This window comes from Calliopsis andreniformis, chromosome 9, assembly GCF_051401765.1.
Source record: "Calliopsis andreniformis isolate RMS-2024a chromosome 9, iyCalAndr_principal, whole genome shotgun sequence".
Classification (NCBI taxonomy): domain Eukaryota; kingdom Metazoa; phylum Arthropoda; class Insecta; order Hymenoptera; family Andrenidae; genus Calliopsis; species Calliopsis andreniformis.
Window position 1 is genome coordinate 9,099,159 of NC_135070.1, and position 18,855 is coordinate 9,118,013.

General features: G+C 44.1%; 1 protein-coding gene across 2 annotated transcripts in view; it reads left to right on the forward strand.

Annotated features, from left to right (window-relative positions):
- The window catches only part of LOC143183714 (uncharacterized), a 59,225-nt gene that overhangs the window by 37,474 nt on the left and 2,896 nt on the right, over positions 1–18,855 (forward strand). Inside the window, exons 2-8 of one of the 2 annotated variants that reach the window (XM_076385390.1) lie at positions 7,049–7,256; positions 11,237–11,737; positions 11,810–12,746; positions 13,582–14,517; positions 14,906–15,160; positions 17,743–17,927; positions 18,579–18,827. In XM_076385390.1, the coding sequence (XP_076241505.1) occupies positions 7,095–7,256; positions 11,237–11,737; positions 11,810–12,746; positions 13,582–14,517; positions 14,906–15,160; positions 17,743–17,927; positions 18,579–18,827 (3,225 nt within the window). In that variant the 5' untranslated portion in view covers positions 7,049–7,094. The remainder of the gene's footprint in view (positions 1–7,048; positions 7,257–11,236; positions 11,738–11,809; positions 12,747–13,581; positions 14,518–14,905; positions 15,161–17,742; positions 17,928–18,578; positions 18,828–18,855) is intronic. The other variant, XM_076385391.1, reaches the window with a different exon arrangement.

Below are 18,855 nucleotides of genomic sequence, written 5' to 3' on the forward strand. Positions count from 1 at the left end.
TGGAATGTTCTGGCGAGGTCTGCCTTTCCGACTTTGTGCCCGTGACGAAGAAAAGATAGTCGCGGTGAAGTCGATGGCGAGAGAATGTGCCCCTCGACATCAAAGAGATTCTGCTTTGTAAACTATGCTCGGTCAAAGTGCAGAAGTGTGAAGTTTTACAAACGAGAGATAGTTGTATCTGTCTTCACGCGCATCCGCTGACGATACGTGTTTGTGCATCTATTTTTGTGCAACTAGAATGTTGCAGCGTGTACACTTCTCGTGAACCGAATAAAGAAAAGCTTGAAGAAGAAGAAAAGATTACCTTGGAGGAGTTGTGGATTTTCTAAATTGTTAATTTTATTAGCCATGGCTGAGCAGGCAACACTGAGAAAATGTGACTCTATTAACGAGTCTCTTTGAATAGGAATCTTTTCACTCAGCGAATTGAAGCGTGACAGTTAGGTGTCTTAAAATTTTTACTGATGAAGATCTCTGAGAGTGAAATTCGTAGTTTCAGATAATATTAATTATTCGAGAAATTTGGAAATTGTCGTCCAGCCGTGTCAGTTTCGTAATTTCAATTATATTCGTTCAGTGATTGGAATTCCTTTCAATCGATACGACTCGATCAGGTTCTGAAGCAGCTTCTGAAAGGAAGAGTGCTTCGTAGTTCTCCCGAAGAATTTGTTTCTTCTCATGCATAATAAATCAATGCATGATTCGATGACGTTGTACGTTTTGTATGTAAATTCCAATACTTCCATCCTGCCTCATTTTACGAGCGTTGGATTACGGAATTTCATCTATAAGCTCGAAGCCTGTCGATTTTATTGCCAATATCAGTGACTTATGGCGATTTCTTTTCGAACGTCATCCCAGCGATGAAGAATTTTTCTGGGAACGTCTACGGTGGTCGTTTGTTAAAAAATTTGCCCCGCTTCATGCATAATAGATAAACGCGTTGGATGACGACGAACGTTTTGTTTGCAAATTCGAACGTCTGCTCTTCATCCTTCGTTCTCGCCCTGCACTTGGCTCCGTGGCAATGATCGAGACCATGCCTCACGCGGGCGCAAGTAGCGCGCCAAGAATTTGAAATGATTTTGGCTCGAGCGGGTCGTCGACCCAGCGAGTGGCCAGTCTAGTCCGTGAAGAGATCGATCCACGAACCTGTTTACGGGCCACGTTGGAGAGGCCTCGTTACGCCTCTGTAAAAAGCTGCTCGAGATTCTTTTATCTCGTGACTAGCGACTCCTATACTTTCTCTTATTTATCGTTTTACGGAGAAGATGCACTCGATAGATACTCTCCTCCGATGAATCCAACAATTTCAAATTCACTCTTTTGCTCTGTTCCTTCGCTGGGCAAGAGAAATGCAAAACGAGCGTAACGAGAAAGAATTCCTACGAGTAATCGCCCGATTACAGATTACGGAGAAAGTTGACTCGAGAATCTTCTAAAAAATTCTGCTCCTAACAGAATAACACCTTCATGTACTCTAAACAGCGACTCCTGTGTGCCACTCACATTCTAATCCCATCAGATTCTATACTCGACCATTAGCTGTATTAATAATGTTAATAAACAGCAGCCTCACGGATATAACTCCATTCGAGATCGCTGTAGAATTCAATCTCGTCGCCGAAGCAAAAGTGAATTACACTCCGAACCGCAGCAACCTCAGGCCAATGAGACCCGATGGGTGGAATACCATTAAGAGGAGGGTTATTCCGTGAATCGAAAAAGGCGGTCGTCGTAGTAGCGTCCGCGTGATCGCGCACGTTTCTCATTGCGTTTTGTTCGACGACTGTTCGAGGATCGCGAGTGAGATAACTGGCGAGGCATCCGTGACCGTGGCTGGGACAGTGGAGCTCGATCTTGAACGTGATCTTGAGAGGAACGCATATGTACACGCATCGGGACGACTGAGTGCGCTCAAATGCACACTGTGTCAAAATACGCGATCGGTGCATGCGTCATTAATTCGTTGCAATCTACAGGTAGTGGCAAGGCCGCAGCGTCGATGCAAACAGAACCGTTCGAGCTGAACGTTCTGTGAGCAAATTATCGTCACCTTGCGAATCTCGACGCGTAACTCGTCATCGTTCATTAGATCTCGAGAATCTTAAACCGAGCTTCAGGAAGAAATCGATAAATGAGGAAAAAATTTTATTGGAACTGATGAAGCGAGACTTTTACACCTTGGTTAATCGACGTCTTGTTTTACGCGAGGTACGTTGTTTTGTCTTAAAAATACAGATATCGCAATAGATTATTTAGAGATTGATGAGTTGATTTGCTGGCAAGGAATGTAGTTAAGATTGGCGAGTGGCGTGATGAAGACTCTTCCAGCCAAGAGCCCTCCTAATTTTCATTCAGTAGCGAGGTTCATTGGCCAGAGTCTTTTTAGTCTTCTGGTTATTTACTGCAAGGATGGATGCGCGAAGGGATTAAGATAATTTTCTAATTTATTTTTATGTCTAGTGCTGGATCCTTCTATTACCCTTTTTGTGTCGTTGAATATATTCCCAGGGGTCATTGGCTATAGCTCGAAGAATTGAGATCAAAATTGTGCAAATTTTTCAGTAACTTATGAGAGGTTTGATTTTGCCAAAAATTATAATAATTCAAAAAAGTACGACAACCTTGTATCATTATTAAAATAACCACGTCACATACATTTAGAATAGCCCTTTTTTTTTTAAATACTCATTTCAGTAGAAGTAACCTCCCTAATACACGAATCCAACTTTGAAATGAGAAAGTTCATCTACGAACGCTCCAGTTCTAATTTTCTTCAAGGCTAATTTAATTCTCAGATTAGCACAGAGAGACCTTTACACGGCTCCTGTATACTTCTCTCGAGCAATCCAGACTTAATGAAGCCGTCCGCGCGAGTCCTGTTCGATCTGGCCGCGAAACCGTCGTAGACGAGATTCCAAGCGGCTTGGATGGCACGCAAGGGATGTAACGGATCATCGAGATTGGAAACGGTACTTTATTCCTGGCAGACGTGTTTGCAGCGCTGATGCATGTTAATGCACCACCGATGTCACTATATCTCCTTGTCCAATCGTGTTGAAGCAGCCAGCTGTTAACTATTTTCTAAATTGTGTTACAAAGGACAGATGCATGGCCCATTCTCCCTAAATTCAGTCTAGAATAAAATTCCTTGCAGTCAACTGAGGTCTTCCGGACCCTATTTAGATAACGACTAATTCGTCCCTATTTGGTCACTTAGTAGTGGCTGATGCTGGTTAGTAGATTCTACTCAATTAGGAAATATGACAGAAACGTCGAAACGTCCCTGAAACCTTCGAGTCGGAGCAATACTCAATGTTGATTACTTTATGCACATCTATAAGGTAAATGTCTCAGTAGTCGACCATGTCCCCGTATCTGGACACTAACTCTAATTTTACTTAACTTTTAGCTTAATTTCTAATATATCTAATTTAAAAAGGAAACGATTATTCTGAAATTCTATATCAAATTCATTTTCTGCGTCTAAAAGTACCTAAAAAAGTTGTCCACTTACAGGGACATTTGACTTTATAAGCGTCTAAGTTTTGGGACGTTTACCTCAGACTTAGACAGGTAGCTGCAACTTGCCCGCGGAATCCTCGACAAATTCCGTGTCAAGAGCTCGTCGCCTCGAACGACTACTTCCACGGAACCCATGACGCAACCAGCGAGTTATAGAAGCCGACCTTGATATCTCTTTTTCTGGCCACCAAGTCGACCCTGGTGCGCTGGATCTATTAGAGTAGCGGTTAAAGGAAGGTAAACGTCTTCCGGAACTATTCGCGTCGGGGCGGAGTGATCGGCGCGAGCACGACGCAGGGACAAGACGACAGGCTGCATTACAGTCGGTGCTTATCGGGCTCTTAAACGAGTCCTCTGGGTTCCTTGGTTGAAACGAGGACGGAGGGAGCCTCCTTGTTCCAGAGAGATGTTACAATTTCCCGTGGCAGTCGGGGAGGAAATGAAGCAATTAATCAAGTGAATCCAAGAGACGAAACAAAAAGGGAAGGCGAAGAAGAGAAGAGGAATTTTTAATCAACGTTTACACCGTTCGTTGGGAGTCACCGCCGTTTGTCTTGAAGAGCGTGCTACAGGGAAATGCAGACACGCGAAACTTTCATTTAACGAACGAATAAATCAATTCGTCCGTTCGGCAGAAGCTTCCTCGCTAATACGCCGTCTCATACCTCGGCCATTCGTTATTTCCCCAGTGTCGACGTTCATTTTCATCGCGGACGCTTCCGCGTGTCCCCCTCAGGGTTGCCGCACGAATTCTCTCCTTGGATATAGTGGGGGGAAGTGAGGGAAGAAAAAGCAGGTATCTTACTATCCAACTATGGAGAAAGGCAGTAGCTACAGGAAAATGTGAAATTGAATTGCTTGCGTTTTGGGATAATTTGGAACATTTTATGTTTTATTTTAGTGCAAAATAGCAGGAAAATATTTTTAACTGATACTGCTTTTCTGTAGAGTTGGGTAATATAAGTGTTAGCCCTAGACCTGAGCGAGACCTTAGTAATACAATACAATAAGACACTTGTTATTTCTTCCTACTTTCTAATTTCTTCCACTATTCCCAAGAAAGGAATTTCTGAGGCAAGCCTTCTTCTTGAAAAGGACTCTCAAGTTTCCGCTTTTCTAGCTTCTTAGGCAGTAGTCGCGGCTAACTATCACCACTAATTGACAGCCACTGACTAAATTTGAAACCTAGACAGGTTCAGTATAGTAATTATATCTAAGAAACAACGTGACTTGAAAATTATCTACTATAATTTATTTCTTAGATATAATTATTTCTTTGAACTTGTCATTTCTATGTTTGACATTTGGTCGATGGCTCTCGTTTGGTGGTGATTGTTGACCGTGACTGCACCCTTATTCGAACACTGGCGACTCTTCTCGAGCAATGAACAGACAGCTCTCTCCACGACTTCTTCCCAGGCGATCGCGTCACGATCGCGCGACGACAAGTATCGTTGGCTAATGTCGACCGTCGGCCAATACGATGGCGGATAAAAGCGAGACCGGAAGCGAGGCAATTATTCAGTCGAGCGGCCAGCTTGGGTCAATTGTTCTGATTGCGTTCACGGTGGCCGCTGTCGACGGGAAAGCATACCCAGCTGAATTAACTCTACTCCTGCTATGAAATCATATACAGAATAGCGGTCACAATTATTCGAGCAACTGTACCTGCCACGGCGGGTAAAATATCGTTGAGGATATTCCGTAACCGGTTCTCTTATGCACGAAAGAATGGACCATTAATGTGGACTAAGACCTTTCTGCTCGAGATTTCGTTCTCGAGAAAATATGCTTTGGGAACGGTTGACTGCATGTGCAATTTTCTTTCATTCTTGAATATGGATGCCAAGGGTCATTTGAGGCATTTATAATGGGTTAAATAATGGTTTAAGTTTTGACGCAAATACATGGCTGGTAATGTATCTTTTAGTTGACCCGATATTTTTCTGTGAAATATAGATTTGGTTAAATGGGGAATGCATGTTAAAATGAGGTCAGCTCTGTTCGAGTGGAAGATATCTTTTGATCGAAGGTTTTTCTTTGCTCATCTTCAAAGATTAAGTTAGACGAAGGGGAAAATATAGCGAAGGGGTGAAGTATGTGTTAGAACACTTAACCAACCTTTTTTTTAACATTCGTTCGTACCGTAGCGGCTCGTTTTTCAGCGGCGATTTCGTATGAGAAATGATGTTCCCCTAGGCGCGAAACTTTCTGGCGCAAACTTCGTATGAAAGGATAAAAAGCGTAAAGAGTTTTGAACTACATGGGAGAAATTCGTGAATTTCAAGCGCCCTTTCCACAAGAAGAAAGAAAATTTCAGAATGTGAGCCTCGCGTTTGCAAAGAAAATTTACGGGAACTAACAAAACGTGCTCCTCGCTGAAATTACTCATACCCTTGATGCATGAACGATAAACTACTTTCTAAGGGATTATGCGTTTCAAGGTAGCGATAAAATATGATATTAACGAAGTTCGAGAATTTAATCGCTGAATTCTACAGATGCACTTGCCTCCATTATGGATCCCCTGACATTTGAATCCACCTCTTGATCTTTGAAACAAACCAGGCGATCCTCCATGGAAATGTCGTACTCGAATCGTGTGTTACTCCGTCATGGAAATTATAACAAATTAAGGTCTAGGCTTCGTGGAGGAGCAAAATTATTGATCGTTCGAGGTTATATCTTGACGCGGTAGATAGTTTCCATAGAAAAAGTTGATCATGTATTAAAGATTAAACTCATTTCCGAGTTTCCGGAGCTCGATAATTTATTTAACTCCTTTTGATCAAACTTTGTTGCAAACTGCAGCGTTAACAATAAAGCATTGTTTCTCCGATGTAATTTATAGCCGCCCAGCCTTCGTAAAACTTCACCGAACACCGAGAACACTTTTTTCCTAAAGAGCGTGCAGCAGAAAGAACGAGATGTTTAATTATCTTTTTATCTCGCCCTTGAGGTGCATCGCGAGATTGTGTTTCAACTGTGCTCTCTAAAATTTACTAGCTACTCTATAACCGTGCCATCACATACAGGGTGTCTTCTTAGTCGACCAAACTCTATAACAAATTTTCTTCAAATTCATTAGATTTATTTTAAGAATCATGGTGCATTAGTTCTGCACGAGACAATAAATTATAGATAAAATAGACTAGAGAATTTCGAATAGAATTGAAACACATGAAAATTCAACCAGAAACTACGTGTACCTATAATTTGAAGCGAATTCCACTACTAAGTACTTCTGCTTTCCCAGGGTGTACCGTAATTTGCTAATCAAAGTAAATGGTGCAAGTTCACGACGATATCTTTCGCTCGATACAGGAGCCAGAATTTGGAGTTTGGTCACTGGGTGGTAGGGACACCCTGTATATCTGGAGTAATGTCCCTCCAGAGGATACGTGGTGCGGTCGTGTAGGAGGAGTGGTTTCTCATGCGATGTTGCACACGTGCAGCACGAAACTCCGTTCACTGCCGGGTTAAGAATCGGACGATTACTATTTCACCTCTTTCCTTTCAGGGTGATGATGTAACGGGACTTTCGCTGTCGCTGCAGTGAAGCAACGATGTCCGCACAATGCAATCGCTTCGTGCAGAACGCCTGGAAGAAGGAACTCTGTACGAACTGCTTCAAGCCGAGAGGAGAGCATCCCCTGCCGGAAGAGACGCTCAGGCTGAACATTGGCAAGGTTTTGACGCATACCAGGGCCGATAATCTTAAGATACAGGTATTGAAAGTGTTTCCACAGCGTCGACGTTTTAATCGTCTCTCGTTAACGCGTAGACAGGATGCTGATCTTAAGCCCTTCGATCTCTTATCTTCCACTTTGTTTCCTTCCTTTTAGAATATGACTTTCTTCCAAAACGTAATATGTACAGAGTATTTGCAATCATGTGGGACATTTTTGGTGGGTAGATTCTACACATGAAGACAATGAAAAAAGTTCGTGTGCACGTATGTTTAGAAACGTTTAGTTTTTTAGTTATGTGCTATTTTACTTTAAGATTCATGACTGTGTGCCACTTATTCGAAAAGAGTATCTCTGGTCCTAGTAGGGCCTTAAAATGGGTACTATTTCATGTAGGCATGTAATGGACCAGCGTTTTAAATAAAAGGTATTAAATACCGTGTAATTAATAAACTATGCGTATTCAGGCATATGTGTATCAGAATATTTTTCATTGTTTTTGTAGGTACCTAGAACCTATTTTCCAAAAGTGTTCCACAAGTTCAGAAACACCTTGCGCGATAAATAAACGAAAAGAAGACAAATTTCACGTATCCCTTACAACTGTTCGACTTAAAAAAGAAGAATCTGACACTGAAACCCTGTCACGCGCTCCATGGAAATTATTCCCGTTACTCGTCAGGTCGAGTTGCTGACGCAACTTTAAGGGACTCGTTCCGTTACACTGTCGCTACTCTATTAAACGTTACTCTAAACGCGAACGAGTCTCCACGGATCCAGTGGCGCGATATGAAAAAGTTTGGAATGGACTTGGAACTTCTGAAACAACTGTCGTGAATTCTACGCGCGACGATCGAGGTTGCTTGATAGCTAACGCGGAGAAACGGTCGGTCGGTTTCACAGCGACGCTTCTGGGCAGTAGCACTAATCGAATTATCGGAACAGCCAGGAAATCGGTCCGTTTAATTGGTAATGATCTCCAGAGCGTGTAGAAAAACCAGCTCCTGAACGAGTGGGATCGTGGACCCGCGGAACTGGGTTAGTCGAGATACCTTCGCTGGCAAGATCAAGGGACGCGGCTCGGTGAATTAGCATTCTGGAAGTCGCGTATCGAAGAAACCAGTGGTAACGACGAAATCAACGAGACTGGACACTATGGAGGTTTCTTATCACTGACGCGTTTTATCGATACTGAACGGGTCTGAGTGTCGCGATCGGCGACGCGGTTGACAGCCTCGCCACGGAAAACTGTTAGGAAGTTCTAGCCGCGAATCGCGCGACATTATGGTCGTGATATCGAGTTTGTAAAACTGGGTCGTCCGAGTAAGGGACTGGCGCTTAGAGACCCGGTGCATGCTCATTCGTCGAGAGCATGCCTTGCTCGTGGTAAGCGGAGAATTTATGGGTAACTCTGCGAACTCTAATGCATGTTACACCGATGTCCAATATACTTTTTACGTTTAACAGTAAAATTGCGCCGTGCTCCTCTGTTCCACAATTCCTGCAAACTTTTCGCCCTCGTTACTTTCCCTTTCGATATAGGTGGACGTATTTTCTGGTTTTCCAACGTCGCCTGAATAGGATTTAGGAATACAGTTTCATTAGAACGTAAATACTTGTACGGGCTTGTAGTTCCAATTTCTTCGTTCCATATTACATGCTGTTTGCGTTTGTGTACTTTATATCAAGTTGAAGTATTTACTCGATGCTACAGGTAGAATTAGAATTACCAAGGAAATTTTGTTACTTGTATCTTTCTTAGTTTCAGTTAAGTTTGAGAGAAGGATAAATTGGAAGATAAATTGTATGTAATATAGTTCTAGGATTCAGTACATCGCATTAGATACTGTTACTGTATGAATCACAGAATTGTAATAAGGATTCACAGTAAGGGATCAAGATCTCAATTTATTTTTCCATCACAGAATTGTAATAAGGATTCACAGTAAGGGATCAAGATCTCAATTTATTTTTCCATGTAGAAGTCTAAGTACACAAAAATTACGAATGCTTGAACATCAGTTTCTTCATTGTTCCCCAAGATTTACAAGAAACACGAGTCACAAAGTATCGACCACCTATGGCTACAGTTCCACCTCGTCAGCGTTGATACTCCATTCAGCCTGGAGCTTAAATCGCAGCGAGGCGCTCTCATTGTCGTGGAATTCTAAATTTACATGATGTATGTGTCCATGTCACACAGTGACAAGGGTGAACATTTAACCGTCCAGCACGTATCCATTCTCAAAAGGGTGGGCGTTATTCTATCCAGGGTTTACCGTTGCGTGTAGGAGTATCCGTTCAAACGAAACCAACGTCCACCCACGCGTGAAACATTTTTAAAAAACTCCTTCGCGTGTCTTCGCCGAAGAAACAGGGAAACGCGTCGCATACCTGATTGCGATTCACCTACGCCTTACTTTCTCTCGCAGCTAATCACGAAATTTGTTGACATCGAGACCGATCGGATAGAAAATGACGTGCTTCGAACCGCTTTTCTCGCGTTGGAGAACTGGGAGAGGATGTCCAAGTGTGTCGATAACATCCGGCGAAAGGATCCGATCAAAGGGGCGTTCTGTCCGTGTAAAACGCAAGGTGGAAAAGTGGGCGAGTGTCGGGCGAGAGATATGGGAAAAGTGAGAAAATCAAGGAAAGAAAATGTGGACGAGTGTACGACGCAGAAGCTCGTATCGAGAATCTGTTGAGTTGCCATTTTTAAAAGAATTCGCGGTGTCATTTTGACTACTCCTCCCCTTCGAATCTTGAATCCGCTGACTCGTGTTATGAAACTCGAACGATGAGAATAGGCATTTCGGCTGTTCTTAGCTTAGCGGAATGTTGATAGTTCAGAAGGCTTCGCTCGTTGACTCAAAGTCGTGCAGTTTTAAGGCAAAGTGAACACCTTACGGATACTCGGTGACTTATTCGTCAAATCTTCATCAGCGTCCAACTGATCGCCCTAAAAGTTTCGCGAAGGAAAAATGCTCTTTTCTCGCCTGGTGACCGTGTCGTCGATTTAACTCGGACTCGAACTTTCATTTCCTGCCAGCCACTGATAAGGCGGACCGCCCTCAAAACGAGCTGCTGGCACTCCCGGTTCACGAATAGAATTTCTTCCGAGTGCGAATGAATTATCAACCGGATTACCAGAGGATATAACGGCTCGAATGATTATAACTTGGCTAAGCCGAGGGGTTCGCTGGTTGCTCTATCTATCACGCTTTCGACAATGTTCAACAATAATATTTAATTCCTTCAAAAGTGTCGGATCTGAAGTAAATCTGGAAATTGGATTGTGGAAACTTACTCCTAGCCGGGGTATCTGTTCGGTGCCGCTGAAGCTTTTAATTCATGTCTGCCACTTCGTGCATCCTGGTAAATGCATCCTGCGCTAGCGGTTCTGCGAGAAAGTTCTGTCGCTTTTGTCGTTTATCATTCACGCTGCTTCAGAGAACGTAAACGCCACGATTGATCGGTTGTGTTACGACTGCTCCAGACACTTTAACTACTCCATTTGCATAGAGTCTAGGTGCCTTAAAACTAACCCTCAACCCAGAAGCATTATGTGATGAGGTGCACGAAGAGAAATTCCTCACTTATAGTACCTTACAAGGCTAATGATATTAAACCATATAATGCGAATTCGCTAATGTTTTAGTACTCTAAATTCATTTAAGGATACTTACTCCTGTACATTTAAGATTCTATAGTATAGCAAAATTTCTTGTGGTTTGAAATTCTTGGAAGTTTTGAAGATTTAAATATTTTCAAAGTTTTAAATATTCGAACTTTCAAATAAAGCAAAGCGCACAAAGCAATTTTAATAGCTATTATCTTCTAAATTATCAGTTATTATATCCAAAAATTCGTATTGTCGAGTTTTGTGCCGAGATTCAGTTCGTCGACTTCTATAAATTGATAGACTCGTTAAAAAAATTATGCGCTGCTTTTGAGGAGCTTTTCTCGTTAGTAGGCAGGAATAACAAGACAAGGAATTTCAATAGTTCCATATTTTTCAGAGCATACTCCGTGGCAAGACGGTGTGCCAAAAGGATCAAAGGAAAAAGGTCGTAGCATTCCCTGAGTGCTTGACGGAGATAATCGGCTATGGCGGCGATGACTTTTTCTCCGATGCCGAGGAGGAGGACGATCAGGATTTCGTCGAGTCCTTCAACGCGGACGATGACTTGGTGCCCGACAGTGAGGAGGAGCGTGCCCTGGGTAACCTGACGCGTGCCAATACGAACTTCAACACGATCACGGCCAATCTGACGGAGATCATCCCTGCGCCCGAGACAAAAACGTCAACCACGAGATCCTTCGCGTCCCTGATGTTGGGGAAGATACAGAAGGATTCGGAGGGTAAGAAGACCACTCTGTTGGTATCCGTGACTCCATTCGGCGGAGACGAGTCCCTTCCCACTGCGAAGAGGCCCAGCGACAAGAAAGTGAATGGATTTGTCAACGGGTTTTCAACTCCCTCCAAATATAAGATCAGCGAAAATGCTGATAAAAGTGAGGTAAGTGGCTCGAACTGGGTTCGCTCCGCTTTAACTGCGAGCTGACATACAAACCTTCATTACTCTTTTCAGCCGATGCTGAAGAGTACGAAGAAACTCGAGATCGAGGTAAAGAAGGACGACAAGAAGGAGCAGAAGTACTCTTCAGGGATGGAGAAGATCGTAGACATGCCTCTGATCACGTCTAACAATCTAATTTCCGTTATTCAGCGAAACGATTCCACTGAGCTCGACAACGTAAAAGATAAGAGCGAGTCTAATGTGGATAATACCGAAAGGACCGTGGAAGTGGGAAAGTCGGAGAAGAAAACTATCAACGTTCCTCGTAGTCCAGTGATCAAGACGATGGAGAACGAGAAACCGAAGATTTCTGTGCAGACTGTTCATAATGGGACCAAAACGGAGTGCGAATATTTTAACAGAGAGAAAAGGTCGCCAGAGGTTTCCAGAAAGGACGACAGATTGGACAAGGGTATCGAGTTGACTTTGACACCTCTGGCGAAGAACGAGGCCGACGAGACAGCGGAGAGCGACAGGTCCATGCTGGTGCGAGGGAACGATGTCGATAAAGTTATGTCGACGATGACAGACAATAAAATCGAGAACTCGTCTCTTTCCGAAGTACGCAAGGTGGAAGGTGGGGCTGCTCCAGCCGAGAAGAAATTCAGTTTCGAGGATAGCCGTGAGCTGGCTGGAGAACCGGATGGGAAAGCGGACGAGGAGGAAGTGACGGAACCACCTGCGCTTCCCAGAAGCCCACCACCCATCGAGCCCTGGCCTCCCCTTCAGGGTGAGACTAAACCGATCATAACTATGGAGCCCCGACCGTCTTTCCTTCATGGCGTAGTCAATCCTGAGGCGAAATTGAAACCTGTGGTACCTCAGAAACCGATTAATTTCTCCACGAAGGGTACCGTTTCTTCTGAAGGGCCTAGCTTGTCGAAAAAGAGCTACGTGTTACCTCCTCCTTCGGTTCAGAATGCTGTGAGCAAGTCTGCTCAAAGTGCAGGTGAGATATGAATGTGTGGAGTAGTTATTTTTGAAGAACATGGTACCAGTAGAAGGAAGGCACTATTTAGATTAATTAGATTATTAGAATACTCATGTGTTTCAGACGCTTTATAGAGGGTGGCGCACTTGAATAAGGCTACCTACATATCTATTCCAATTGTGATGATATAAAAAATATTTTATTTGAGATTATTAAAAAACACTCTTTGTAGTATACTGTGACACTTTTTTTTCGTTTCTAAAGAGGAAGTCATGTGTTCAATTGAATTGAGAAAGGGAGGAACACAAATTACACCCTTTAATGCTATCTGTACCTCTTTTTTCAATTAAATAGGACACATAGTTTCTGTTTTAGAAACGACTGAAAAAATATCACCGAGTAATCTGTATCACTAACAAATTCGAGTTTACCTCCCTTGTTTTGCAAATTTTGTTTGGACCTCGACGCAAAAGAGTCCTACCTGCTTGTTACCGTGGTATTACAGTGAATCATCTACTCGTACCAAGTTCTAATGAGCGTAGAAGTGGTCGGCACACCACTTACAAATTTACGGTCTCAACTGAGCTATGGACGATAAGGGGGCTGGTTTGGTTATCCAGATCACCTAGAGTATCATATAAGTCTAAGTTCACGATTATACTCACGGCCATGTTAATCCGACGATTAGGCAACACCTGGTTTAGAACTCCACGAGTCGCGATGAGATACTATAATTAGACATAAGGAGATCGCGGGGGTGGATTAAGCCACTCCTCTAATTAGTCGAAACGAGCCACCGCCACCGTATAACGCCATCCAATTATCAACGTTCATGTTTGCGACTAATTCTCAGGTGCCCCGCTACAAGAGCAGATAAGTTCCTCCCGGTCAGCTAGCAAAGACAAGCCCGAGGAACTCCAGACTCCGCAGCAGAGTGTTCCGAAAGATAGAGACATCCAAGGGGATCAGATCTCGCGAGTTCAAAACAGCCCGAAGTTCGTGTGCCAGGAAGCGGAATCTACCCCAAAATCTGCGGGCCAGGAGCCTGCTAGAGCATCTACAGGGATCAAAGCGAAGGCGGCGGTGTCTTCGAGCGTGGGCAAGAGTCAAACCACAGACGTCGGAGATAACGAGAACCTCGAGGTCGAGGAAGAAACACTGGACGCTCAGTGTTCGACAGCGGAATCGATACGTTCGACGAATAAGAGAAGAATGGCGCCGAAGCCACCTCCAGCCGACTTGCTGGAAGAATTGACTCCAAGTTCCTCATTGTTCGCGAGAAACCCTGGGGCGAACTTCAAATCTGACTCGCCAGTTGTGAGGGAAAAAGAGAAGAGAGAGAGAGCCTCCTCGTGCAGTCCAAAGTTCCGAAAGGCTGTTTCGGACCTGCCCGATCCTACCAGCATCCAGCCTTCGGATCCTGCCTCGAGGAGGACGATATCCCTGTCCCAGGACAGCCTAACGAGTGGGCCAGAAGTGAGGGAGGAGAAAAAGCGTGGCAGGTCGCGTTTCTCGTTGAAGAGATTCCTGAGAATGGGTTCGAGGAAAGACGTGGACATGTTCAGCGGGCACGCGTCTAACGCTAGGATCGATGAAATTCCATCGACACCACAGCCTAAGCCACGCTTGGAGATCATCCATCCGCTCGAGCTGGACGGTGCTGCCGTAGAGGTGGTGGGGAATGATCGAATTAGTAGGATAAGCGAAGATCAACCTGATTCCTGCGGCTCTAGCAACGACACGGGAAGAGCAACTCGATCGCCCTTGTCCTCTGGATCTCATGCTGCCGGTGAGCTACCCTTTTTGACACCCGATCGCTTACCAAATAGAGGTTCACGAGAGAATGTCAGCATCGGGTACAATAGAGCTTTCAAGGTTTTGGGTTTCATAGAGTTTCGAGTTGTAGTGATTTTTCATTCTCTCGGCTTTCGTGGATCTCTACATATTCTGTTTCTACTCTCTTTGATATCTAATTAACAGCTTACGTCGAGTGTGTAGATAGTGTTGCGTTACTGCGATAGCGCGCGCGCTGCCACGCCCGCGGGATCTTTAAAGGTGACGATTAATATTCAAGCGAGGACCGGCAAAGTTCTCAGCCGTCGGCAGCTTAATTCTCGGAACGCAGCGGTGAAATTACAAGGGTCGTAATGTTGCTACAATATTCGATGCTATTTCAGTGAGACCCGGAAAACCACCACCACCGCCGAGGAACCAGTCCCTGGAGGATTGGTCGAGGTTGGATCCAGCTAGCAAACCGGTCAGACCGCCACCGCCTCGTGTCGAGACCAAGCAACTACCGCCGAGAAGCGACAAGTCATCCTCGAAATCGTCGCCTTCGTCGTCATCCTCGTCATCCTCTTCGTCTTCCTCGTCGTCGTCGTCTTGGCAACCAGCGGCCTCGACGACGTCAGACTCGATTTACGCGAATTTGGGTAAGTTCAGGCCCATACAATGTAACTAATGAAACCACCGGCAAGTCTCGATGTTGTAACAGCCATACTCACACGAATCCTCGCGCCAGCTGCTTCCCTATGAATTACTTCTTGCGAGTACGTCCGATCGGAAATAATCCTGTAACGCTGGATAACGGTGGTTAACTCTCACCCTTCCACGGTCTTTCGTTTTTCTCCTTCGTTCCTCGTTTCGCCGAGTCGATGAAGGCGTGCGATCGTCGTGAAGATGGCGTCTATTTTCTTTCCTCTTTTTTAAGTATATAATTGTTTAATAGTTATTATTCGTTACTTTCTTTTCTTTTTTTGTATTAGAGGAGGATTGAAAGAAAATTTCGAAGAGTATGTAGGAAGATCGAAATTTGCGAGAGACTTGTTAAAACCGCACGATACTCTCAACCTGTTTTTCTACTCCCATGTATGCCATACGCGTTTTTGTACTTTTACGACTAATCCTTCGGAAGACTATATTTTATTCTCTTGACTAACTGCCTTATAGAGATATTGTGCATTTCTAAGGTTCACGATTTTCTGTGATATATCTCAATTAACATGTTAACTGTGTACGGTAGAACGATGGAATTAAACGCGACATCAACCGTGCCCGAGTATTGTCGCGATATGCTATTTAGTATTTTCGATACAGAAATTTCCCCGTTGCCTTGTCGAAAGAAATCTGCCTCTCCGGAGGCAGTGTGCGATCAAAAGTTTGAGAATGGCTGGCTGAACAAAACGAAAGGAAATCGAATGCTATGTTAGCTGCTGCGAGTTGACGTACCGTTTGTAAATAGAAACAAAAGTATAAAGAAGCTGTAACATCGAATTTCTGTGTCTGAAATAAACGTTTGTTATCTGAAAAGAAAAAAACACCAGAGAGCCTTATTTTCTTGCTCACGTGACACTTTCGACAACGATTTCAATGCACCTGTCGCGTCTCTCTCCCACGTTCCGATTCGTAATTTCGCGCGTGTTCCTCCTTTCATGACGAACGAACGGAAGCCTCGACGACGTGAAACGACGAAGCGAAAAAAGAAACGCGATCGATCCCTCTGGTAATTGTTATTGGATTGCGGTCATCTGACGTTCGCGCGGTTCGATTTGGGTCTGCTTCATCGTTAACCGCATGCATCGATCAGACTGCGTTCACACACCACCGCCAGATTCATACTCCTTTTTTCTACATCATCCAATATTTCTTTCACTCCTATCTCCCTTGTTTGTCTATTCTATTCTTGCACCGCGCCCCATTTTCCCCTGGCCGATTCACCATTCGTGAGAGGGATGGATTTATCAGCAACTAAATAGTCGAGCACTATTCTTTCCACGCGAACAAGGAATATCGATTTTGCTTCCCGCGATGGTCGACGGTTGTTGGGTAGACAGAGTGCTCTTCTCCCATTTCCAGTTCGCTGTAAATAGTAAACATCCGTTGGCGCGACGTTCGGTCGTCTACCACTGTTGCGCAAGGTTTCCTTAACCGCCTTGGGTGCAACTAATGCCGCATGTATTGATTGTATATTAGCATCGTGCTCTCCTTTAGTCAAACCCTGATAACGAATGCCTGCCAATTCCAGGATTCCCGATGATTGCGCAGCAACTCCGAGCAGCACTTAATTCGACGTGTTACGCTCGGAATTTATAGAACTCTATTGAACCCTTTAGCCATGCAATTACTGTTGAGCAGGATTAGGATACTCTGCGTGCTTCCTATTACAAACAAACGAGTTTTGCCTTCTCTAATCTATCGAGAATCGGCAACAGAATTTCGGTTTCGAGTAAGGTACCTTTCTAGCGATGTGAAATTCAAATTTAAAGTTAGGCTATCTTTTAGCATTAGGAGAAATCTGTCAATACCTCATATGGTTTCATTCGTAACATTCTTTTCTTGTATAATAGTATCTACAAGAAACGAGTTGAAGGGTTAAATAGATGCCGCAACCCTCCACACACGCTTACATCTATCTAGCGACATTCACCTTCCTAATCACAGCGATCTATTCGACACCAGACCACGCCATTATCATCCACGTTTAACCTGTTAATCGGGCTCGATGAGGTAACTCATCGCGAAAGTTCAATACATCGCATGCTACTTAATTCGCTTTCAGTTACCCCTAATTACGTTTCTGGCCGAGAAATGACCCAGTTAACGGTTTAATCGCCACGCTTGTAAACACTCTGCGGAAATGGCCTGCGTAACTGTTCAATCTCTGACCACCCTGATCGATATCATGCGAGATCGTCCCGTAATATTCTGTACTCCATGGTGGAACTTACGTGTAGTCGAGAGGTTCGTTCGATTCGAGAATCGTCGCAACGTGACGTAAAACACGTTCTGTAAAGAATTAGCTACCCGATTGTCGCTTCTACCCCTTTTCCACCCCCTAGCAACAACAGCCTGCTCTGCGTAGGTACGTACGTGCTAGACACGTTTCTAGTATATTAGTGGAACGAGAATATTGTCCTCCTAGCACGCTAGTTACGGTAGCTAGCCTGTTTTGTGACATGCCTTGTGTCTTGTGGTACTAACCCGTGGCGCTTGACGATGGCGAACGTGCCTGCAGCAGCGGAGGATGTTACAGGTGAGGTGCGCAGCTCGTTGGCACCCTCGAAACCCCAAAGAACTGCCAGCATGAGGGACCAAGCGATCTCGCAGCCGATACTCAAGAAACATGAATCCTCCAGCCCGGCCCTTAATCAGGATTACGAGGCAGTCGCGGTTACTGCGCCACCCACGTCCGATTCTCTGGTAATGCTACTATTAATGGGCTTTTAACGATTTTTATGGGTCGCACGGAAGTATACTGGCCTTTGGAAAAAAGGTGTTCGCGAATTTAAGAGAGACGACAAATGGAGGAACACTTGGTGTTCCTCTTCTTACTTGTTATTTGTTGTCGACTGTTATGTTAGATGTATATTATACCTGATTCGGATTTTATTTGAGAATGTAGCGATTTTAATCTGTCTAGGATAACGTCTGAACACCTTTTCTTTAACTCCCTCTACAGCTCGTATCGTGAAATGGGTTTCGGATTGAGGTGTCGCCAGGAAGATATGGGCTACGAATGGGAGTAAGGGTTATTAGAGATTTATAAAGATTTATAGTCCCTATTTTAGAAGTTAAATGCGGTCGATTTTATATTATACTGTTACTACCTCACTAAATAAGATTTATTTTTTTTTTTTCTTGAACGTGTCATCTTGTTTCATCTGTACGACTGTTCACCATTTAATTTCTTGAATAAATTAAAGTCTCAGACATTAGCAATGACTAGCTTTCTCTTAAACGAATTTTCGCAAGAATTCTATCACTGTTGCAAAGGAAAAGAATTTGCTTTCGTACTGACGTTTCTCCGAGTTAATCACTAATTTCTACTATGGCTTCTCTCGACTTTTCCAGACGTCTAACGACAGTCATGTTTACGAGTGCCTTTCCAGTTCGCCGGAGTGCGACTCTAATCTCGAGCTTCGACACGGAAGTGGATCTCATCTCACCTGCAAGCGGAAATCCGACAGCAACGTGATGGAGCCCGCTGCGGAATTCAAATTTCATCACCAGACGTTTGTCAGATCGACCTCGCTGCCATATTGCGGCAGCGAGACCGAGAGCGAACTTTACGCCCCGTATGGTTTTTACACTGGCGATGAGGTATGATTTCTCGATATTTCTTCGGCGC